General features: G+C 36.8%; 1 protein-coding gene across 1 annotated transcript in view; it reads right to left on the minus strand.

Annotated features, from left to right (window-relative positions):
• Positions 1-3,404: 3,404 nt before the first annotated feature.
• The window catches only part of ptprr (protein tyrosine phosphatase receptor type R), a 58,376-nt gene continuing 35,588 nt past the window's right edge, over positions 3,405-26,192 (minus strand). The window contains exons 4-13 of the mRNA XM_067392408.1: positions 23,301-23,411; positions 17,370-17,716; positions 12,505-12,694; positions 11,877-11,961; positions 10,266-10,345; positions 9,071-9,208; positions 8,881-8,991; positions 8,637-8,794; positions 8,368-8,481; positions 3,405-5,684 (exon numbers count right to left, since the gene is read on the minus strand). Of these exons, the coding sequence (XP_067248509.1) occupies positions 5,591-5,684; positions 8,368-8,481; positions 8,637-8,794; positions 8,881-8,991; positions 9,071-9,208; positions 10,266-10,345; positions 11,877-11,961; positions 12,505-12,694; positions 17,370-17,716; positions 23,301-23,411 (1,428 nt within the window). The 3' untranslated portion in view covers positions 3,405-5,590. The remainder of the gene's footprint in view (positions 5,685-8,367; positions 8,482-8,636; positions 8,795-8,880; positions 8,992-9,070; positions 9,209-10,265; positions 10,346-11,876; positions 11,962-12,504; positions 12,695-17,369; positions 17,717-23,300; positions 23,412-26,192) is intronic.

A 26,192-nucleotide genomic window follows, 5' to 3' on the forward strand; every position in this document is an offset into this window, starting at 1 on the left:
GATTTCATTAGTGATTTCAAATATGAAATTTAATTGAAAGCTTGGCAAACAGCTTTGGAGAATTTTGATGTTTCCCCATTCTAAGAGATAGGAGCTGCACTTGAATGCCCAAGGAGCATTTCAAAGATGGTCGCCGAGTGAAATGACTTGTCTTCAAGGGACTTTGAAATAACTCAAGGAGCATGGACAATGGACATGCTTACCTGGATTTTACATCATCAGCTTGAGACTAAAACTAGCAAAAATGTGAGAAAAAACAATAACATTTATATTTGTTTAGAGTAGGGGTTTTCGAAATGTGGTTTGCGCAAAGTTAAATTTCAGCGAATGACAGACACAAACAGTTTAGTCTAGGGCTGCGAGATATACCAACATTAAAGAGAAATCGCGATATTGCTTGGTGCGATTTTCTTATCGTAAATACGACGATTTAATTATATAAATATATGCACTTTGTGTTTCAAAGTGAAGCGTGCAACTTGTAATAAGTGTTTTCAGGGTCTCAGAGCGACAAAGTTAAAATGTAGTTGCAGTTACTTCTAGTCTAGAATGTTCAAAAGGGACCATCAAAATAAAGTGTAACCTTCATTTCTGTCGTTACCCCGGTGCTACTATCTTTCTGTGGTTGTAAGAGTGTTGTTTGCATTCCCTTGTGTGCACTTCATCCTTCAACTGTTTTTTGTTCTGTTTATTGGTTCAAAATAGCAGCGTCAAGCTTCAAACCTTATGTTTGTCTACTGCTCTAATGCTACACACTATAAAGCATATACTTTTTCTCCACAAAAAGAGTACATACTTTTAGGACGTAGTAGGCAAATTTGGGTGAAACATTAAAAACCTATGCAACTGAGGAAAAGGGAAAACCAAATGGAATGAAAAGAACATCAAAATAAGGGTACGTTTACACCAGGGGCGTTTCCTCCAAGGCGGCAAGGGAGGCAGTGCCGCCTCAAAAAAACTGGATGAGAAAATAATCCATATTACAAAAATAAAACAACGCAAATATTACAAAATTTGACATTACAAAGTGTAAAAGTTACTCATTTTTCTAAAGAAACACTGTCCAACAGCAAAACCTGCAGGTGAAGTTACAGCGGGGAATCCGTGTTTCTCATGCCTCCCTTGATCAGATAGAGTTAAAGCAGAACCCCTAAAGCGTGCGGTGGGTTTGGTGGGGGGGTAATTGAGAATGAATTGATTGGTTCGTGCAATAATTCCCGCCTCATTTTCGTGTGCATTCTTGTCGAATCAGCCTGAATAAAGACAAAAACGATGGCGTTAATGAATGGGAAGACTAATTGAAAAAAAGTAAACAACTCACCCCCTTAGGTATCACCACACTATGTCACGTCAAAATCGAACTTGAAATGGCCTGAAAACATGATGACTGCGTGGGTTTTTAGTGAGCAATTCGCTTGGGGAAATTAAAGGTACCTCTTCGTGTCTGTGATCACTGATCAGTGTGTATAAGCTTGATGATTGCTGACAAAAAAAAGACTAGTAAAAATGACACTTTGCTACAATGTAAAGTAGTGAGTGTACAGTTTGTATAACAGTGTAAATTTGCTGTCCCCTCAAAATAACTCAACACACAGCCATTAATGTCTAAACCGCTGGCCACAAAAGTGAGTACAACCCTAAGTGAAAATGTCCAAATTGGGCCCAATTAGACATTTTCTTTCCCTGGTGTCATGTGACTCATTAGTGTCTCAAGGTCTCAGGTGTGAATGGGGAGCAGGTGTGTTAAATCTGGTGTTATCGCTCTCACTCTCTCTGGACGTTCAACATGGCACCTCATGGCAAAGAACTCTCTGAGGACCTGAAAAAGAATTGTTGCTCTACATAAAGATGGCGTAGGTTTGCAGCACGGTGGCCAAGACCAGAACAGACCTCACCATGGTCGACCAAAGAAGTTTGTACGTGCTCAGCGTCATATCCGGAGGTTGTGTTTGTGAAATGGACATACGAGTGCTGCCTGCGTTGCTGCAGAGTTTGAAGGGGTGGGGGTCAGCCTGTCAGTGCTCAGACCATACGCTGCACACTGCATCAAATTGGTCTGCATGGCTGTCGTCCCAGAAGGAAGCCTCTTCTAAAGATGATGCACAAGAAAGCCTGCAAACAGTTTGCTGAAGACAAGCAGACTAAGGACATGGATTACTGGAACCATGTCCTGTGGTCTGATGAGACTAAGATAAACTTATTTGGTTCAACCAGGCAACCAGGTGAGGAGTACAAAGACAAGTGTGTCTTGCCTACAGTCAAGCATGGTGGTGGGAGTGTCATGGTCTGGGGCTGCATGAGTGCTGCTGGCACTGGGGAGCTACAGTTCATTGAGGGAACCATGAATGATCCCCTACCTTCGGAGAATGGGCCGCAGGGCAGTATTCCAACATGATAACGACCCCAAACACAGCTCTAAGACAACCACTACCTTGCTAAAGAAGCTGACCCTGACAGCAGTGTAGTTGTGGCGACCAGGGCGGGCGAGAGCCGTGAGGGAACGGCGTGAGGCCGGTGACGCAAGTGATAACAAGCATCACCTGGGAGGCGCACCGGCCTTGAGTCTCTCACGGAGGAGCTCCGGGAGCATAAAAGGAGGAGCGACAACCGTGGAGGAGGAGAGAGGACCAGGCCTGGACTTTATTTTATGTTTTATTATGTTTATCTTTCGTTTTGTTCTTTGTTTATTTTACATTAAAGTTTGTTCGAACGTTCGTCGGTTCCCGCCTCCTTCTTCCCATATCTACTGACCTCGTTACAGTAGTGTTGGCCCAGATCTGGCCCACATCTGGTCCGTGTGTAATCCACATGTACCAGATGTGGGCTGGATCTGGGCCACACTATGTTGTTGCTGTCTGGGGAGGGTTAAGGTGATGGACTGGCTAAGCATGTCTCCAGACCTACATTTACATTTATGCATTTGGCAGACGCTTTTATCCAAAGCGACTTACATTGCATTATACTATACATTTTGTATCTGAGTATGTGCAATTCCCTGGGATCGAACCCATGATCTTGGCATTGCTAGTGCCATGCTCTAACCACTGAGCTACAGGAAAGCATGCAGGAAAGACCTAAACCCTATTGAGCATCTGTGGGATGGAGGAGTGCAAGGTCTCTAACATCCACCAGCTCCGTGATGTCGTCAATTACACTTTGCTTCAGTGTTGTCACATTAAAATATATAATAAAAATTTAACAAAAATGTGAGGGGTGTGCTCACTTCTGTGAGATACTGTATATATATATATTTGTTTTACTATGTAAAAATGCGTAAAACTTAATGAAATTTATACTTGGTTTTAATAAATAGAACATTACATAGTGTAAAAATACAAATTCAGATTGTATTTGGTCTCTCTATGTAATGTTTATTTAACCAGGACAATTGTAACAAGGACATAAATTTACATTTGATATATAAAAAAATTGACAACGATATGGTTGAAACGGATAAGAGTTTTCTGCGTACTGACGACACCATTGTCAAAACAATCCTTTAGATGGCCTTTAGATGACGATGAAACACTATAGACTTATCATGTAATGCGCATGTACATGCCGTCATCGTTTTCACAGATTTGCATTTTTGTTATTGTTTACATGGAGACCGTTTTCAAAAACTTGCAATTTGAAACCCATTTTCAAAGGTTTGCATTTTCAGGTCATCAAAACGCCGTTGTAATGTAAATTAATGGCCAAATCGCATAAAAAGTTTTCCGTTTTTAGTTGAAAACAGTGTCGTGTAACTTAAACAGCCCCTGAGAACAAAAATACCTGATGCAGACATGACAACTGAGGATTAATTTATTGGCAGTAATGACCATAAAGTCACAATCATAGTTTCTGTACTTTGCTTTCTGACTAGGCAGTTTCACTTATTTACAAAAACACTTTTTCACATGACAGGTTTTAATAACAGAATAAGCATATTTGATGAACTTGCAGTGCCAAAAATGTAAACATGAGATATTATGGCTTTAGGTGAGGGTTTAACATTGTAATAGGACCGAACACACAATATAAATGCAAAGAGCTATCTGTATAGCATAAACAAATATCTTCTAAAGGATTATCAGGACCAAGTTATGCATTTATAATATACATCCAATTATACGAGACTAATTAATTCTACCACAACCAAAGTTTCATATTAAAACAGATTATACTGCTACCCTCACTGTCTGAGGCATCTATATGTGCAGATTATAATACTGTTATTGTGGTTATGATAGATTGTTTATTATTGAGAGTATTCACATTAATCATCATTAAGCATAAATAGGAAAAGTCACTGACTGCCTAACATTAAGCCCACATAGTGGAAAATATATAGCGTAACAGTGCACACTGACGATAACCATAGTTTATAAAAGTATCAGGTAATAATAACAATAATTTTCATAATAATAAATACAATAGAAAACAAATGTCGTAGAAATATTCACTCTCATACAACATAGTTAATTCCTAAAGCCATAAACAACTGCAGTATTAGCAGCAAAACCCTTGTGGTCCCGGGATACATGAACCCTAAAATACACTAAAAATTTATGCATTTGGGGTGAAATATTAAAACATTATTCATATTTAATAAGACACTAAAATAACATTACCTTTAGATAAAAATAAAATCTCAAGAATGTTAGCTATATTATATACTTACATAATTTCTCTCAAATGTATTTGCTTTTGTTTCTTTATATATTTATTCAATTAGTTCATTTTTCTATGATTCTCTTCCCTAATAATAAGGACTTTTAAATTCAGTTTTAATCTACTTAATTCTGGTTCCATAAGGATCGGTGACAGAGTAGAAAAATCATGAATTCCATATTTGCTTGTTATTTAAAAGAACCCGCTCATATGAGTCATTTGTTTGCTGGTTTTGCTGTTGTGTGCATTACAGCGATGATAACGCAATATCAATTTTGAGGCATCCAGTCTCTCATAACATTCAATTTAGACTTTAAACTCGCAGCTGTAGATTCAGCAGCAGCAACACAGGAAACAGTCCAAATATTTTAAAATCGTGTTCTGCATCAGCAGAATAATATGTTCACAAACGCTTAACAAATAGGTAGAAAAATGAAAAATGAATGTGTATTCTGATGAAACATGATCATTCTATCATACGCAGAATATTAATACCTCATTTATACTGCAGCAATTATAAAGACAATTCAGTATATTTAAAATGCCCACTGTTTTTTGCAACCTATAATCATGAAAAAATGAAGCAAAACTGATATAAAAGTCTTTATGCTGTGTGTACGGTGTTAAAAAAAGCATTATTTAGTGGAACTGGACCTTGTACAATGACACTGATACACTTTAACACTAGTGGCAAAACCATTTGAGAGCCTTGAAAAGCTGACAGAGGCTATTGAAAAGTTATGACAAGTAATACGTTTGCCGACAACACTGGCTTCCAGACAACATCAGATGTGTGCAACCCTTGCCTTGACACACACGTAACAAAAATCCATCTTCTCAAACACTATCTGCCGCCTCCTCTCTTGATTCAGACACCTCATGGCAATAGCAGATATCTTGGTATGAAAACTGAAGCTCCTCTAGGTGTTAAAATTCATTGTCCAGGCTCCGCAGGAAGGCGGCTTTCATGGAGACTCAAGGCATGATGCACAAATTCATATTGTTCCTCAGTCTGGATCATACCACCCCTGTGGAAAAACACACCACATGATTACAGGCAACAACATTGTCATAATTCATCAACATAAGCAATCACTTGATATTCATTAAAGGATTAGTTCACTTTCAAATTAAATTTTCCTGATAATTTACTCACCCCCATGTCATCCAAGATGTTCATGTCTTTCTTTCTTCAGTCGAAAAGAAATGAAGGTTTTGATGAAAACATTCCAGGATTTTTCTACATATAGTGGACTTCAATGGAGCGCAAACGGTTGAAGGTCAAAATTAGTCTACAGCCATCCCAGATGAGAAATAAGGGTCTTATCTAGATAAACCATCACTCATTTTCTAAAAAAAATAAAAAAAATTTAATAAGTTTTAACCATAAATGCTCTCTTCTTCTTTTCTATTTGAATTCCAGAAGTGTAGACAAAGCTAAGTGCATTACTGCCCTCCACAGGTCAAAGTTTGAACTAAATTGTCATACAATATGCTAGTGCAAGTATAAAACAATTAGTTCAAACTTTGACCTTTTTTTTTTTTAGAAAATGAGTGATGGTTTCTCTAGATAAGACCCTTATTCCTCGTCAGGGATCGTGTAGAACGCTTTGAAGCTGCAGTGAAACTGTAATTTTGACCTTTATCCGTTTAGAGGTCATTGAAGTCCACTATATGGAGAAAAATCCTGGAACGTTTTCATCAAAAACCTGAATTTCTTTTTGACTGAAGAAAGAAAGACATGAATATCTTGGATGACATGGGGAAAATTTTAATTTGAAAGTGAACTAATCCTTTAACTGCAAACTGTTCTGAAACGGCAAGCCTGTTGAATATGCAACAGCGCCACCTTCACAATAATCACGTTAGGCTGTATAGCGATTCCTGTTTTCCGTCCCCAAAATTAAGAACTATTATAATGATAAGTAAGACGTTTGTTATACACCCTCTGGTCCTCTAAGGTCAAAAATGACAAAAAAGTTTACGTTTTGAAATTTTACATTTATTTGCTTCATCGGAATGGGATGAAACTTGGTGACTTTTATCGCATTAGCTATGTGAACACACACACACACACACACAAAAAATTATGGAAATGATTTGGATATGTTAAAGGGTCGAATGAAAAAAAAAATCATACTTGGTTCTTTCACAATCAAAAATAACCGACATAGGAAATTTATGGAAAAAACGAAAAATACGAAACTCAGAGAATCTTTTGGTGGTACAAACTACAAATCAGCCACTGTGCACAAAAAAGGTGCACAGGAATGAAGGGGTGACACTCTAAAATGACAATTGTACAAAATAGACACAATAAATCAATAATAATAAAAAATCAATAATAAAAAAACAATAATTCAGTCACAAAGCAGTAAAGAAACAAACAGCAAGGAACACTCTAAAACAATGAGTACAGAACAGACACACACACTCACTTACTCACACACACTCACCGACACACTATTATACGCACAAATTAACCAGTGTGGCTGTAAGAGTATGGTAAAATTGAGCTAAAAAAGTCAAATAAGAGGTTGAAATCAGATCAAACCCAGGATTATTAAGCTGTAATAAAACATACCTGTTCATTTTTGTTACATTTTTATTGAATTTTGATGTGATGTGTAACAAAATGTCCTACTCTGTGTTCAGATTTGACTGTTGTAAAATGAATGCAAAAACTGACACTTCAAATCAACATTTCAAAAAAATAAATAAAAAATCTAAACCTTGACAAAAGATAGTTTTTGAGAATGTTTAAATCCAAATCCACATCTTAATAAAAATAAGTATTTATGTATAAAAACCACTAGAGAATTTATAAGCCACTTTATATTGATACGTATATATAGGAATCTAGTGGTCACAACATGGCATTACAAAAGATTTTCTTTTTTTACTCCCACCAGATGGCACTAATCTACCCTCAAAAAATTGTATTTTAACATGGAATACTGCTTTCCTTGAAAAATCTAATTAAAAATATATTAGATTTTTTTTTTTTAATTAATTTAAATGGGGAAAATAGCTAATAAAAATTTTATAAATATTCCATAATATCATAAAATACCCTCAATTTTTTAAATAATCAAAAAAATATTACTGAACAAAAATATATTACATAGGTTTTCCTGATAAACAACAACAAAAAAAAAAAGTTACATTTCAAGGCTTCGGTCACTTTTGACCATAAAGAAGGCAAGTGTGAACCCTAAATGAAGAGGACTAGAGGGTTAAGACTTTTTATGACCTTATAGTCAGTCATAAAACTCTCTAGAGAGCACAGGCTGATTGGACCTTTACATGCAATCACATCATTACCACATGGCACAAGCTGATTAGCCTCAGCTGATCCTGCAGCCATTGAGATTTCTTGCTAAACATTTAAATAGTCTGGTTCAGTGTTTGCTGTAGCCTGCAGGCTAGTCCAGTCCTGCAACGCACTCTGAAACCCTCCACTTCCCCCAGCTCCACCTGCCTAGATCTGCTACGGGATTTCTGTATGTTTATTCATGCAGCTGCAGCATATCTTACATGCTCACAGCAGTGTGTCTGTGTGTCAGCAGTAGCAAATACATGCTTACTCTGAAGTAGCAGCAATAATCAACAGCAGCCAAATACATTAATAATGCCATATTCGATAATGATGCCAAACTATTCCGAACTATGTCATGATATTTCAATTGCAAAACAGTGAAACAGTTGTACCTGTCTGTCCTAAGTTGGCACACAATTCCCAGCACATCCACAACTCCCTCCAGCTCCAACTGACGACAACCAATTGTTGTAGCAATGAAACACCCCGTCCGACCAATTCCAGCACTACAAAAGTTCAAAGGTAAGTTAAATGGTTTTCATGCGCTTTGCATTGTGACTTGATTATGAGTAGTTTTTCACTATAATACATGAATGATACTTTATATACAGTGCTTCAACCGGTAGACAATTTTAAATGTTTTGCTGATAAGCTCCTGTACCTGCAGTGTACAATAACTGGCCCAGAGGATGTAAAGCCCCTTCTGTCCTGCTCAACATCATTAACTAACTGCAGCAGGGGTCCAACGCTCTCTGGGGTCTTATGGTCTGGCCATGAGGTATACCAGTAGTGCTGTACTTTACGACTCTGGCCTCCATGCTGAGGGAACACAAATATAAGATCCATTAGATTATCTGACAAAAGTATTTCTTTTGGATTATTCATTTTTCTTATAACGCAAATACCTTTAGTATAAGGGAGCGGATTATATAGTGGTCACATTCCTTCACATTATTAACGAAGACCTCCACCTTCCCATAGATCCCCCTCTTCTCAGGCCAGTAAAGAACACATTTCTGGAACGGTAAAACAAACTCTTTGCATGTGCACAGTCTATTTTAATCAAACTAAGAGCATATTTTTATTTGAAATTACTTCATTTTTCTCTTTCAATTTTGTAATCATGACAATGACAGGGCATTCCTCTTGCCAGGCCATTTGCCAGAAGTCATTCACCGTGTTGATCATTGGACCCTGAGTGGCAATGAAGGCCCTCTCATCTCCAAGATAGCCCTGGATAAAAAAAAAAAAGTGCTGAACTTAAACAGTTATAATGATGGAGGTGAACTGTAAGTATGAAGCACCATCAGAGCCAAGTTAGAGCAGCAAGACTCTTCGATACTTGGATAAGTTTGAGATCAAACTACACTTTCTTGTTATGTAAAGGGTTAGTTCACCCAAAAATGAAAATTCTGTCATTTATTACTCACCCTCATGTCGTTCCAAACCTGTAAGACCTTCGTTCATCTTTGGAACACAAATTAAGATATTTTTGATGAAATCTGAGAGGTATATAACTCGTCCATAAACAGTAATTTAACCGACACTTTCAAGGTCCAGAAAGGTACTAAAGACATCGTGAAAACAGTCGACGTCACTGCAGTGGTTCATCCTTAATTTTATGAAGTGACGAGAATTCTTTTTTGTGTGCAAAAACAAAACAAAAATAACTACTTTATTCAACAATATCTTCTTTACTGTGTCATTCTCATACGTTGTTTCCGTCCAACGCTTCCAGGTTCTACGTCAGAACGCCGACTTATTATTCGCCAGCTCCTGTGTCAGCATCACACGCATGTGTCATGCTGCTCACGTGATTGGCTTTGGCCAATACTGAGCCTGCATTCAGACGTAAACACGGAAACCTTCACTGTGCTTACTTCATCAACTGCGTAAGGATAATGACAGGGTAGAGAAGAGATTGTTGGATAAAGTCGTTATTTTGTTTTCGTGCACAAAAAGTATTCTCTTCACTTCATAAAATTAAGGATGAACCACTGCAGTCACGTTGACCGTTTTACTGATGTCTTTAGTACCTTTCTGGACCTTGAAAGTGTTGATTATATTGCCGTCTATACAAGAGTCATATACGTCTCAGATTCATCAAAAATATCTTAATTTTTGTTCCAAAGATGAACAAAGGTCTTATGGGTGTAGAATGACATGAGGGTGAGTAATAAATGACAGAATTTTCATTTTTGGGTGAACTAACCCTTTAAGTAAAGTTACCTCATGAAGCACATTAAGAGGCTCTGTATCATAGGCTATTGAAGAAATTGTGAGAACTTACTCGTATGTAGTTGGCATTAATGTAACTGCTGAGCGGGTCGTTTGAGTTCTTAGTCTTCAGAATAACCCTGGAATGTGGATCTGAAATTAAATGTAAATTTTGTGAACATTTCTAATTGATTCACCAGAATACCACAGTGTCCCATTAGTGCACAACAGAATGATATTTATAAAGCAAACATATATTATAATCAAAGGAGTAAATGGGCTTTTTAATAAAACTGCCTATGCAGTAGAAAGGCAAAAACAATTTTGAAATCAGTGCTACCTGACTAGAGAAAAAGATGTTGTCTTCCCTTTTGCAAAACTGATAAGGAAACTTCAACATCCATAATGCACAGAGTTGGACAGTAATTGTAAAATTATTTTTACTACGCTATTGTACTTAAAGGTGCAATATGTAAGAATTAAAGAATTTAGTAAAATATCCAAAAACGACTAGGCCAGTGTTATATATTTTGTTCACTTGAGTACTTTCAATATCCCAAATGTTTCCAACTATTTGTAAATCGTGAGAAAATTGCAATTTTAACCAAGGCTCTGGGACGTGTGAGGAGTTGCCTGTCAATTGCGTCATACCCGCGTTACCCTCTTTTTTATTATTGTGGCATAATAAAAGTTCCGCTGCTCGCGGCGTGTGTTTGCAATCGCTCCAGCGGCCTCGTTCAGCTCCCAACACTCGGCCCTGCTCTGCTTCATACTACAGTAATGTTAATAATCACATTCATGAACATGATTTATTCCTGAGTCCTATCCCTATTCTTTTCCACCAGCCGTTGAGATCAAGACCACATGTCCCAAAATTCACGCTCAAACTTGGCGTCATCAAGCTACGCCTTTGTTTTGAATAGGCCTCTAGCGACCACTAGCGGACAGAAAATTATACATATTGCACCTTCAAGTATCAGTACTTTATCAGAGTATTTTTTTGGGGGGGGGGGGGGGGGCCTTTAACTTCACCTAATTCCAAACATAATATTTTAACTCCATTTGCATTTACTAACAACATATCTTTCCTTGTTATTAGCTATTGTGAGACACAATAGCAATGTCCGATTCATTAACGACCTGTTTCTTTCCAATGAACCTGATGAATTGGTTCACAAATTATACTGAACGATTAATTTGTGAATCAAACTGATCCTACTGCAGCTGTTCTCGAGTCAACAACTCACTGATTCAATGATCAGATCAAAATGAGCCAAGAACAGGGATATCGTCAGTGCTTGCGCACATGTGCGTGACTGACAGTGTGAAGAGTTACTAAAGCTAAATTTGAGTATTGATTATTGTAAATGAAATCATGATTGGGTTCAAAAGACGAAGATTGGGAATAGGACACAACCCCTGTCTTTTGCAGGTATTGACATACACCCCTACACCACCCTTTTCAATTGGATCGAAATGTCATTCTGATCGAACTTGGTTGTATCATTCAGTGAGTTTACGAGAAGGCTTTTCAGTCCGATTGAGTCACCAATCCAATTATTAACTGATTTTATTGCATGTAAATGTAGCCACAATACCAACATATCAGTAGTCAATACCAATACCATGACTCAACTCAAAGTGAAATAACAGTGAAATGTTAAGTGGTACTTCAGATACTAACTTGGCAAAATGGTCTTGTATCTATTTTTTGATCCATGATTTGGGATATCCAGTTCTTTCTGATCCACAAAGTTCATGGGAATTTCCTGTGGATAAAAAATCTGAGCTGAGTACAATGGAAATGGTCAACACCATTACATAAGCACATTACATTTATATAGGCCTTACTGTAGATTTCATCATATTACATTCAGATATCACATAAAACATCCATTAAATACTACATGTGTGGCAGATATGATCAGTTTTGATTTCATTTTCATTGTATTAAATTTGTTCTCTGTTTTCCGCCACTAGTTTGTCACCTTGATTACTCATTAATTAGATCCCACCTGTGTGTATTCAGTTCGTTATCTTGTCTGTTTAAGCCCCTCATCTCGTGTTGTTTGTGTATAGAACACACTGTCACATTATACTTTCTTGGATTATTCTCTTTGCTTTATTTTATCAAAGTAAATAACCTTATTTGTATCTTCCTTGTCATCGTCTTTTGTGGAGCAAGCCGTAACAACATCAAGAAAATACCCTTTAACTGAACCCCAACTGTGTGTAATTCCCATGACTCATAAAAGTCAAGTTGAACCACATTATTGCTAAAAGTATTAGTGGTGCACTGGAAAATCACTTACGACAAATTCTGTGTGCAGCCTCTGGGTGTTCAATGTGATGTCACGAAGCTGTTGCCGTGAGAGGACCCGACTGGCTGACTGCAGGTATTCCTGAGTGGCACGCTCTCGTGGGGTCACGACCCCACAACTCAAAGGCTCCACCGAACCCAAAGAACTCATATCCAGCACCAGAGAGACATTAGATCCTCGTCTGTGAGAGACAGAGACATAACAGCAATATTTGAGGGGGGAAAAAAGAAGAAGAAAAAAAAACGTCAGGAAAGTGTGTTAAATATATAATTTGCTGATAATTTACTCACCCCCATGTTATCCAAGATGTTCATGTCTTTCTTTCTTCAGTCAAAAAGAAATTAAGGTTTTTGATGAAAACATTTTAGGATTATTCTCCATATAGTGGACATCAATGGCCTCCAAACAGTTGAAAGTCATAATTACAGTTTCATTGCAGCATCAAAGCATTCTACACGATCCCAGATGAGGAATAAGGGTCTTTTCTAGAGAACCATCACTCATTTTCTAAAAAAAATGTAAAATTAGATACGTTTTAACCATAGATGCTGATCTTGAAGTAGCTCTCTTCTTCTTCCTCTCTATTAGAATTCAAGCAGTGTAGACACTGCTAAGTGTATTACTGCCCTCCACAGGTCAAAGTTCGAACTAATTGTTATAAACTTGCACTAGCATATTGTATATGACAATTTAGTTCAAACTTTGACCTGGCATTAATACACTTAGCAGTGTCTACACTGCTGGAATTCTAATAGAGAAGAAGAAGAAGAAGAAGAGAGCTAGTTCAAGATGAGCATTTATGGTTAAAATGTATAACATTTATTTATTTATTTTTTTTAGTAAATGAGTGATGGTTTCTGTAGATAAGACCCTTATTCCTCATCTGGTATCGTTTAAAAACCTTTGAAGCTGCACTGAAACTGTAATTTTGACCTTCAACCGTTTGGAGGCCACTGAAGTCCACTATAAGGAGAATAATCCTGGAATGTTTTCATCAAAAACCTTAATTTCTTTTCAACTGAAGAAAGAAAGACATAAACATCTTGGATGACATGGGGTGAGTAAATTATCAGAAATTTTAATTTGAAAGTGATCTAATCCTTTAAAGGTGCCATATATGTAAAATGTTCTGTCCGCTAGAGGTCGCTAGAGGCCTATTCAAAACAAAGGCGTAGCTTGATGACGCCAAGTTTGAGCGTGGAATCTTGGGACATGTGGTCTCCACCTCACAGCCGGAGGAAATAATAGGGATAGGACTAAGGAAGAAATCATGTTCATGGATGCAATTATTAACATTACTGTAGTATGAAGCAGAGCAGGACCGAGTGTTTTGGGAGCTGAATGAGGCCGATGGAGCGATTGCACAACACACGCCTCACGAGCAGCGGAGCTTTTATTATGCCACAGTCGCCGGCGCTGCTTCGGCTTTTCCGTTCATGAGTATGAGGTAACACAGCTCTGTTTATCATACTAGATACATTTGAGTGTGTTGAAAATGATATTATAACGTTACTCTGTGCATTCACTCGACAGCTGCTGTGAGACACTGTTACACACTGCAGTAAGATAGATTGATTTTAGAATATTATATTAAATGTTGGATGGCTTTGTGTTGATAAATGGCATGCGATTAATTTTAAAACATATTGTATGATGGAGAAAATGATGTATTACTGTTACTAAAAATAAAGCAACTGATTATGATATGTTAGCTACTTGACAAAATAGTGTTTTTCTCTGAGGCATGGTAAAGCATGTTACTCGCGAATAATCAAGAAAATTAGATTTAAACAATAAGACTAAATGTGTTGAGCTATATAACAATTAGTTTTCTGTCTATAAATATATCAAAAAAGCTATTAAAACGTAAATATTAAAACGGCTTTGGTGTTTCCATGGTTTCTACAAAATAACAACGGAGGGTAACGTGGGTATGACGTCCTGGATCCTTGGTTAAAGGGGTGGTTGAATGCGATTTCACTTTTTTAACTTTAGTTAGTGTGTAATGGTACTGTTTGAGCATAAACAGTATCTGCAAAGTTAAAGCACTGAAAGTTCAATGCAAACAGAGATATTATCTGGTAAAGTTATGGCAGTTTAATGCCTACAAAAACGACCGGTTTGGACTACAACGAGCTTCTTCACGGGTTGGTGACATCATAAACCCTGCAAAACACGCCCCTGGGAACACGCAACAAAGTGGGCGAGGCCATGTAGCGTGGCATAATGAAAGTGGAAGAGTTGTGCACACCGGACACGAGCGACACATCAAAAGATAATATAACCCATTATAATAATAATCAGTGATATTTTCTACACTGGATGCAGTGCTGAAGACAGCTTCCAGAATCTACATGAGTTCAATGCTGGATTTTACTGAAAGATGGAGCAGTTCCCACTTTAAAAGCAGAAGCTGCTGTTTATCGGCCCCAAACTGTAAGTACATTTTATTGTTTGTACATGTCTTTTAAATGTATAGTTCTGTTGCTATATTTAGTTGCATCCAGGACATTTACAAAGAGCAACTCGTTTTTGCTTCGCTAGCCAGTTAGCTGTATTATAGTGCATACTTCTCCAACAAACACCAACAAACGTCTATGTTCATAGACAAACAGTTGTTCATGCTGTAAATTAAACTCTACCTTTACAAAAATGCTACTACTCAGTCATGTATTCGGCTACAGTAAAGCTTTAATCAGGATAAAACTGTATATTGAAAGCTAACAAACAGCAGTGACAGTGACAACACTTTGACACGAATACAAAATGAAATACCATTCATAAATGTCCTTTACAATCCACAATTGCAGAGGTTCTGCTGGGTCTGATTCAGGCTCAATTTGTTACGACAATATAGACGCCATTATTTACATTTCCACTGAAGCAAAAGTAACAACGAACGGTAAGGGGCGTGCCGTTTCCGGACGCTTCAGCGAATCACGATGGCTCTGGTTACACTGTGCCAGCTAACCAATCTGAACACATTGCGTATTTCGGAGGGAGTGGCTTCATAGAAGCAGGAAGTCAAACGAGCCGTTCAAATGACAATGGAAACAGAGGTGTAGAATAAAGGTAAAATATATTAAAAAATACAGCGTTTAAAAAAAAAACACGAAGCATTAAGACATGTTAAACTGTGCCCCCAAAACACAATCAAGCCTAGAAAAAAACCATTGAACCACCCCTTTAAAACTGCAATTTTCTCACGATTTACAAATAGTTGCAAACATTTGGGATATTGTAAGTACTCAAGTGAACAAAATATATAACATTGGCCTAGTGGTTTTTGGATATTTTACTGCAAAATTCTTATATATTGCACCTTTAAGTTGATATAAGTAACATTTGGCAAAAATTGAACCAATACTCTAAGAGACTTTTGAGAAAATTTTCAAAGTAAATCAAAAAGTTTGGCCATCTATGGGAATCTAGCAAGACCAGTCTCATGACAACAGGTAATAATTTTTTTAAATTGAATTATAATTTTGACCACAATCTTTTAAGGTACCTAAAAGGCAGGGTGCCAATTACACATACCAGGTTTCATAATGGTACATTTTTGTATCTGTTAAATACATTATTTTATGTTAACAAACTATACAAACTATAGCAAAGCTTAGAAATAACACTTTATTTTGGCTCAGTAGCTTCTGCAGCACGATCACAATCTTGTAGAATGTGCTATTGCTCTTGTTGGTGCTGTTTTGTGCTGTTAGGGATGATGACATAATCGTTTCAGAAAATATACGGATTGTCCCGTCCACACGAAAACGCACACACGGTTTTCAAATTTATCCACTCTGGGACCTGGTTTCAAAAAATAGCGGTTTCACCTTTTCGAAAACACTGGACCCGTGTGGACGAAACCCCTATCCGATAAAAAATTTGTGCGTATTCACAGAAACGCGTCTCCGTGTGGACGGGGCCTCAGGTTATGCTTGCCATGACATGGACAAAGTTCTGTACACCCAAGCGCGGTGGAGATAAAGCCTAACATCCATTTTGGCATGCTCTTTATCAAATTTGTTCAAGAACAGTTTGACTAATCAATACTAATACTTTTGAGTATAACTGCTCACAATCCCTTCACTGACTACCATTACGACCAAAGAACTACTGTTATGTAAAATCTTTAGAGTGACTCCCGTGAGGGCAGTATTGTGATGAATGTTGATCTAGAGGACCACATATGGAAGTGGCCCAAATCAGAATAAAAATGTTCAGATTCCTTGTGGTTTGTGCTGTTCACACTGTTTAAGAATTAGATATGAGTCACATATGAGCAAAAATAAATAAATAAATAAAACAGATTTGGGCCACTTTTGCCTACAGTGTGAACGTATAGTCTTAGAAAAAGCCCAGGATCATGGGGCCCTGGGGCACATCACATGAATAATACCCATTGCTGCAGAAATTATTTTCTTTGTATGACATTTGTAATTAGACATTGTTGCCATTTATATTTCGTAAAACACTAATATAAGCAAAATGTCCACTGATCTTCAAAATATTTGTTAACATTTAGTTTTTTCCTCAACTTCCTTCTTGTAAATTTGTCAGTTATATCACTAATCACTAGTTGTTTGACAAGCTCAGAAAGACAGAATTCCATTTTGCACATTTGCATCTAGTTACGTCACACACAAATCAATGGCATTTGCCAAAAACAAAATCAAACTTGCCGCAATGTGCTGCAGTTACAAGACAGATTCTTCAAAATTCTCTTTTGTGTATATAGAAAGATAGCAGCATGTGGGTTTGAAACAACATGAGGGTGAGTGAACAATCACATTACTCCTTTTGACTGAATTATTCCTTTAAATCGAAGAGTTTTTTGTGCACAAAATAAGTCTTACCGCTCCTGAAGGCCACCAACAGACTTCATCCTAAAGGGCGAATGTGTGGAGGACACACTGGGTTTGAGTTCAGCCACAGAGTGGCTGGGTGGGCAGTGCGGCTCTGACGTCGTCACGCTGGAAGTTTGATGGATGTTTATGTTACAGGATGGGGTGCTTGTGCTGCTGCTAGAATGGGTGGCACTGGGTTTGGACGTCTGGTTGGCCTGGACCATGCTGTTCTTGAGGGTCAGAGGAGGCTGAGCACCATGAACAGGGATGGGTGCCAGCTGCACGTCCCGGGTGGGTGGGGATGGCTCTTTAAGCTGCTGATCCAAGAATTCCTTCTCCTTTATTCGGTAAAGCACCTAAAGAAAAAAGAAGTTGTTAAGCAACAAATTCAGGTCACCCCAACACTAAAGAAAGTAAATGATTTTTTGTTCCCATTAAAGGATTAGTTCACTTCAGAATTAAAATTTCCTGATAATTTACTCATTTAATGTCATTCAATATGTTTGTCTTTCTTTCTTAAGTTTTTTGAGAAAAACATTCCAGGATTTTTCTCCATAAGGCAAGAACATACCAAGCCGACGCCGACGAATTAGTGGCGACGAAAGCAGACAGCGGGATTTGCTCACATCGGCAGTGTCTGGGTCCAAATTTGCCGACACACCAAACCGATGCTCGACTGCCGACAGACAAGTAGCACGTCCGTTCTGCACCTACGTAAGATGAAATGCCTTTCCGAACCAGCAGGTGGCAGTAGCTGAACAGCCAACCAGAATGATCAGACAGCCTGACTGACCGACGAGCTCCGACGCTGATTCCACATGTCGAATCGGCTGAAAAAAAGCCGACGAGGACCAACTTCAGCCGACGGTGCGGAACACACTGAGAAAACTTAGTCGGCCAACAAACAAAAACTACCCAACAGCCGACCGTCGGCTTGGTGTGTTCCTGCCTATATAGTGGAATTCACTGGGGTACAACGGTTTGAAGGTTCAAATTGTAGTTTCAGTGCAGCTTCAAAGGGCTCTACACGATCCCAGCTGAGGAATAAGGGTCTTATCTAGTGAAACGATTGGCCATTTTCTAAATAAAAAAAAAAAAAATTTATATACTTTTTAACCACAAATGCTTGTATTGCACTAGCTCTGCGATGTGCCACGCATTACGTAATCATGTTGGAAAGGTCACGCGTGACGTAGGTGGAAGTACTACCAGTGTCTACAAATCGAACATGCAAAGACTAAGTCTTTCTAAGTGATGCAGCCTGGAATCATAATCACACCATGTTCTTTCGTCTGGCCAGAGGAGGACTGGTCCCCTGACTGAACCTGGTTTCTCCCAAGGTTTTTTCTCCACTTCTTTTTTTTTTTCTCCAACTTACACTCCCAGCAGGATACAGTGCAATATTTTTTCATAAAAAATTCACTAAATACATTAACTAAAGTCAGAATTACGTGATATAAAGTCAGAATTGCAAGTTATAAAGTCAGAATTGTGATAAAGTCAGAATTGCGTGATATAAAGTCAGAATTGCGCAATATAAAGTCAGAATTGCGAGTTATAAAGTCAGAATTGTGAGATATAAAGTCAGAATTGTGAGAAAGTCAGAATTGCGCGATATAAAGTCAGAATTACGAGTTATAAAGTCAGAATTGTGAGTTATAAAGTTAGAATTGTGAGTTATAAAGTTAGAATTGCACGATATAAAGTCAGAATTGTGCATTATAAAGTCAGAATTGCAAGTTATAAAGTCAGAATTGCACAAAATATAAAGTCAGAATTGCGCGTTATAAAGTTATAATTGCAAGTTATAAAGTCAGAATTGTGAGAAAGTCAGAATTGCACGATATAAAGTCAGAATTGCACGATATAAAGTCAGAATTGCGCGATATAAAGTCAGAATTGCGAGTTATAAAGTTAGAATTGTGAGAAAGTCAGAATTGCACGTTATAAAGTCAGAATTGCGCGATATAAAGTCAGAATTGCGCGTTATAAAGTCAGAACTGTGAGTTATAAAGTTAGAATTGTGAGATAAGTCAGAATTGTGAGTTATAAAGTCAGAACTGAGTTATAAAGTTAGAATTGCACGATATAAAGTCAGAATTGCGTGTTATAAAGTCAGAACTGAGTTATAAAGTTAGAATTGCACGATATAAAGTCAGAATTGTGAGTTATAAAGTCAGAATTGCACGAAATATAGTCAGAATTGCACATTAAAGTCAGAATTGCACGATATAAAGTCAGAATTGCGCATTATAAAGTCAGAATTGTGAGATATAAAGTCAGAATTGTGAGTTATAAAGTCAGAATTGCGCAATATAAAGTCAGGATTGTGAGTTATAAAGTCAGAATTGCGCAATATAAAGTCAGAATTGCGCAATATAAAGTCAGAATTGCGCAATATAAAGTCAGAATTGTGAGAAAGTCAGAATTGCACGATATAAAGTCAGAATTGTGAGATATAAAGTCAGAATTGCGAGTTATAAAGTCAGAATTGTGAGATATAAAGTCAGAATTGTGAGAAAGTCAGAATTGCACGATATAAAGTCAGAATTGCGAGTTATAAAGTCAGAATTTTGAATGTGAATTCACAGAGAAAGAAGCGTGGCAAACAAACTAACTTTTAATAAACACAAGGAACACAGAAGCACTATACTGACAACATAATGTTATCTCAAGACAAAGAACAGAGGAAAAACTAAGGGCTTAAATACACAAGGGGTGATCATTAACAGAACAGGGAACAGGTGTGTAATTCAATTAACATCCATAGAAACTAATGACTGGGAACACAGGCAAACAGGAAACAGAACAAAACACAATGAAACTAAACATACCCTTGACACATATAAATTAAGTTGAAAGATTTTTTTCATAAAAATTCACTTAATATATCCATATATATAAATTAAATTATATATAAGTATATAATAGAAGTTATATGTTTATAAAAAAGTACATGCATTTTAAAATGATTTAGATTTCTCTTATTAATATGCTTTATCTTCGATCAACTTTACATGAGTCTGTTTATTCAGAAAGTAAAGCTTCCTTAAATCTACAGTTGAGTGTTTAAGATCTCACAGTATATTTCATCACAGAACTACACCATACTTCCTCATTTCTCACCACAAGCCTGAACCACGTTATTGTCGTTACTCTTACAATCATATTTAACAATTCAGCTGTCCACGTTACAGCCATGTAAATCATTCATAACTTGAACAAAACTTGGTTACTTTGTTGAGGAAAAACAAGACGATAACTACAACAATACAACAATGATTCTTCTAACTCTGTTTAATGTTTACGGAAATGTGCAAAGGAAAAAACACTTACAACTGAGTTTTTTTCTGTTTTAAGTTTAAATTTACTAAATTTGGATTTAATAACTCTATTATCAGAATGAATGAGTCAATAAATTATTAACACTTTACATTTTATAAGGTTCATTAGTTAACTGCACTTCTAATTTATTACTCTTTTTTTATGTTAAATTTAACATTTACTAATACATTATTAAAATCAAGAGTTACATTAGTTAATGCACTGTGAACTAACATGAACAAACTGAAGTAACATTAACAAAGATTAATAAATACTGTAACAAATGTATTGCTCATGTTTAGTTCATGTTAGTTAATGCATTAATGTTAACAAATGAACCTTATTGTAAAGTGTAACCAATGAATTGATTGATTCAATTTGTAAAAACAATTTGTAATTTGTAAGTACAGTATTTTTTTTTCTTCTACATCATAATTTAAAGTGTATCTTAAACTGAATACTTCCAGTCAGTTTCAAATCTTGTTGAGAAATTAAATGAGCCATTATAATCTTCATTAAACTCTGCATCTCATTAAAACACATGCAGTCCATGTTTAAAGCAAATGCTTTGAGGGTTGTAATTTAAGTCATCTTCTTTCTCATGGTTTTAAAGGCATGTATCTAGTTGGAAACCCCCTTTACATCTATTTTAGCAATGGCTCTATGTCAGTAATTAATCAAATTAAAGTTAGTATGTTTTGTCTAACCATAAAATATATGCGCTCACATTTGAATAAAGGAATTCCCAGGTTTTCCACCAGAGGTCTCTATCTCCTCAACCTAAGGAGCTGTGTGGTAATGGTTTCAGTGCTAAATTCAAACGAGTGAACTTTACCTTTGTACAAACAACACCTTTTTTTCCATTATTATTTTTTTCCGGACATTAACGCGGTTTGAATTCTCGAATGAAACTTGCAAATGCATCCGGCAGCACAGGTGCAAAAGAGCATATCATGTTTGACCAATCAGAATCGAGCATGAATTATTGATGAACATTTATAAGGTGTTTATTTTTTTAAATAATAAAGTTCAATTTAGATAAACAATATATAATTGTTTTTTATTTTGTTTTATTTTTAATATATATATATATATATATATATATATATATATATATATATATATATATATATTATATTATATATTAGTAGGTTAAATTTATTTTATGTCCAGTTAATAATTGTAGTTCTTCAACTTAAACTTATTTCAGTTTATTGCCAAGGTAACATTTCAAATTTTCGTTTTGTTTAAGTTTTTCAACTAATATTTATATTTTATTTAGTTAACAGAAATGTTTTTAATAGTTTTAGTTTTAGATAACTCTGCTTACAATTTACCAAATTTTATATTATTACTTTTTCATACTGCTTTCTAAATACTATTTGTAAATCATGAAATTAAGCAAATTAAGTTTTATTATCTGATCATAGCCATAGTTTTGTTTCTTTTCAGTTTTAAACATCTAACAGAAGGCTAATGGTGGGTCGTATAAAAAAGTAAATATTTTCCAGATAATATTTTACCCTATTTATGATATTTTGATCTTTCACAAAATAAAAAAAGTTGGAAGGGGTGCCACTCGCAAAAGGATGATCATCATATTTGGTGGTCCCCGGCATCAAAGAGTTTGAAAACCCCTCCTGTCCTAGTATTTACAGAATCACAATGCTAATAATGCTTCAGCAGTCCCTGTCACAGCTTAACGCGGTAATTATTCCTTAAGCTCTTCAGTCCATCAGTGCGAGAGAGAGTGGGTGCTCTGAGGACGTGCTATGATGTCATCGCAAGACTTAAGACAGACTTAAAACGTTAAGAGCAAACATCAACCAATCAGAGGGCGGAGTCAGGTGTGACCAAGATGGCAGTGCTGATCCTTTTAAAGTGCTGAACCACTAGAGGAAACCATGCGACTTCCTCTGCCACAATACATCCGTTTTGCAATGACTCTTTCTGTATCATATCCTGTGTCTCTGCTTCTGTTCAGGTCTTTTTCACTATTACTCGCTATATATCAACACCCAAGGAGTGCCTTTACAGACGTGAATGATTTCAGTATTAATGTTAATAACCGTTGGTGTTTACTTCATGAGGGTGTTTGCTGAGACAAACAGGAAGTATTTTAAGTGAATAAATTCAAAATTCAAATTCAATATTCAATATTCAAATTCAATATTTCATTCACAACTCAATATTCAAACCCACACAAATGAGGTCTCTTTAATATCTCATTCATTTCTCCAAGACAACACTGAAATTGAATGGAGAGCAAATGGAGACTTTTACCTAGGTTTCCTGCTTCGCAGATGTTTCTCCTGAGAAAGACCCTAGCAATTTCACATGTATCTACTTTTAGTTTCAAACTTTTTAAGATCTTAATACAAACTTAAACATTTCTCATCAGAGCTGTCATTTCAAGTGTTATTAGCTTCCTGTACTACAACTACCTATTTATTTGAATATCTTTCTATTTGTATGAAGGAATTTCAGGAGAAAATTCTGAGACAAAGTTCCCATCTGAGAACTCCATTCAGGTTTCCTGAGATAATATAGAGCATTTCATGAATCATCCTACAGCATTGTGTCCTATTCAAATCAAGAAGACTGAGAGATACGTACCATTAAACAGGAGAAGATGAGGATGAATATTGTGAGGCAGATAACCAGCACATAGAAGCCGTCTTTACCCCAGATGCTGTTCTTCTCATGGTGGTCTTTGAAAACATTCTTCTGTTCAAAAGCAGACACAAAAGAACATCAGTGTCCAGACCCAACGTCAAACCTATGTGCTACATCGGGCATGACTTTTGAGAGCCCTAACATGCATTTATACTGTGGTTGAGTAAAAGTGATATAAGGATCAACAAGTGTCAGCGATCTTAAGGAAGACATTGACGTTGAGTTAGACAGAGGCTGACTCCACCCCTAAACCTGCCCACACATACACACACACTGGATGAATGTCCTGAAACACACATGCACCTGTACTTGGGTAGTTAACAGCAAGGTTCTATAAGGTAACATGCTATATTCAACATAAAAATATTTTAAACTTTATCTTTCTTGTTGTTTTTTAATCATTAATAATCATCTACTATTAATGGAGACATTACATGAAATAAATACTTAAAAATGCACTTGTCACACTGCAAAAAAGCTAAAAACAGTACAATAATTATCAAAATAATATTAAATTATATTATATTATTAAGACATTATGCATTAAAAAACATCAACATCAAATATATTGTACTATATGATGCATTAAAAAAAATATATATAATTTTTGTATATTATTTTTACATTTAATTTCAGGTTTAATACAATGTAAAACACTTAAAAAATCTAATTAAGTTATGGAGGTCAATATCATAAAAAAAAGAAAAAAGATTGGGGCTCCTGGGTTATGAAGAAGAACGACGTTTTAAGGGTAAAGTCAGGTCGAAATAATGCCTTAAAGTTTTAATAGTCTAAAGTAAAAAATATATATATACATATTGCTATTCACATTATATATTTCAAATCATTTTCTTTAAAATATTGCATTTATTTTTAATCACTGTTTGTATCTCCCATGATTCATTGCCCATTTAGTTTATTAAAAAATACTTATGGCGCAATGCGGCACCAGCGCAAGTGTTTTTTGCTAGTTTCAGCCCGACGCAGTTATCATTTTCGCATCATGCGCCACGTTGTTTAAATAACAAATGCATTTGCACCCATTTGTGCGCCCATGGACGTGCTGCTCAGAAAACGAGGTGTGTTCAGGTGCATTGTTGCCGTGTTGCTATTTTGAGGCAACTGAAATAGACTGCGCCATTGACCAACTGAAACCTGCTCTAAAGCCAATGCCGCAGTATTTGTTTTGTTATTTAAAGAGCGCGTTAGTAATACACGCCTATGCTGGTGCACAATGCGCGTACACTCTGCTTATTACACAAAGGGACGCGCAGTAGGACACAAACATGCAAAATATTAAGGATTACAATGTAAAAGATTAATATTATGTGCATAAAGATAAAAATGCTTTGGTGGAATCTGGCTTTTTCCGTAGATGGTCTGCTCACGCGCTTTAACCTCGCACAGATCTGTTTCCTCGCTAGAGAAGCAGTTTTTCTGCTTACAAATTTCGGCATGTACATAGCGAATCCACCATGGCATGAACGCAAGGGCTTTTGATGGGAATGGGAGATGAGACTTTGATTGGTTTATTGCATGTGTACAAAACACACCTATTACTCATTAAGAGAATAGGGACAACCCTTTCAGACCATGCACTGGGCGCGCTGGCCATTTTCCGGTCGTTAAACTAGCAAAAGTGGATTCGGACAGCATTTATTTCATAAATGTATTTTAAAAACATTTTTATAACATTAGAATTTTGTCAAGAAGGTGTAATAACATCTTTAAAAAAAAAAAAAAAAAAGTATAATGGTTTTACCATGTATTTTGATGTTACCATGGTATTACCATGATTTTTTTACATGCACCAAGTAACAATAGAGCACCTTCGGATAGGTTTGTCAAAAAAAAAGTCAATATGTAGGAGGCAAGACTGTTACTGTTACACTGTGGTGCTGAGTGAAGTGCACGACAAAGCAGTACAGGGAAAAAACCGTCTAATATAATCCACAATTGAAAACTCAGGAGATAGCAGGAATAATTACTCAAACACATCAACAATAACAGACAAATTAGCTAGGGAAATTCACAGCTTACAGTATATACACAGGGAACATAATCAAATGAGAAATAGAAGCTAACTCGCAAATCAGGCAGGCAAAACGAGAAGAAAACACAAAGAAAACAAAACCCAAAACAGGCTACACTGGAAGGTGTGTCCTTGTGCCGTAACAGTCCCGCTAAGGAAGGAGGGTGGGGCACAGTGTGTTCATAATGTAATAAATTTATCATACAGTAACCTATTACAAGTTTTAATACATTTTGAGAGAATTATTATGAACATTTTATTACATTAATAATGTAATACTTATTACATTATGTGCAGTTATTACATTATGAGTTGCTACAGCAGCAATGATGGTGGGAGGAGCCATCCAGGATGAAAGCCCACAGTGGAGTCAATGGAGGGAGGAGTTGAATTTTGGCTGTCGACACCAGGGGGATGACCAACAGAGACAAGGCTATTGGAGGTGGAGCCCTATGCACAGATGGAGAGCAGATGAGACCGGGTGACACAGATGGTCCTAGAGGCCAAGGTGGAGACGCAGTGAAGAGCATCCAAGGTGGAGCCAGGGTGCCTGAGGACTGAGGCGGAGGGAAGGCAGAGCCAGATGGAGCCGAAGGGTGGAGAGATGGAGTGCTACAGAAGGCTCGTAAGTCTGTGAGGACTGACATCTGACCAAGGGAGAACCAGAGGGACGAGGGAGCCCGGTGAAGCCGTGAGGCCGATGGTATCTGGTGAAGCTGATGGAGGGAGAAGCAAAGGAGGAGCCGACATGTTGACAGACCGAGTTGGATCAGCGGCTGGAGGTGGAGCCGGGGATCCAC

The sequence above is a fragment of the Chanodichthys erythropterus genome, chromosome 8 (assembly GCF_024489055.1).
Source record: "Chanodichthys erythropterus isolate Z2021 chromosome 8, ASM2448905v1, whole genome shotgun sequence".
Taxonomy (NCBI): Eukaryota; Metazoa; Chordata; class Actinopteri; order Cypriniformes; family Xenocyprididae; genus Chanodichthys; species Chanodichthys erythropterus.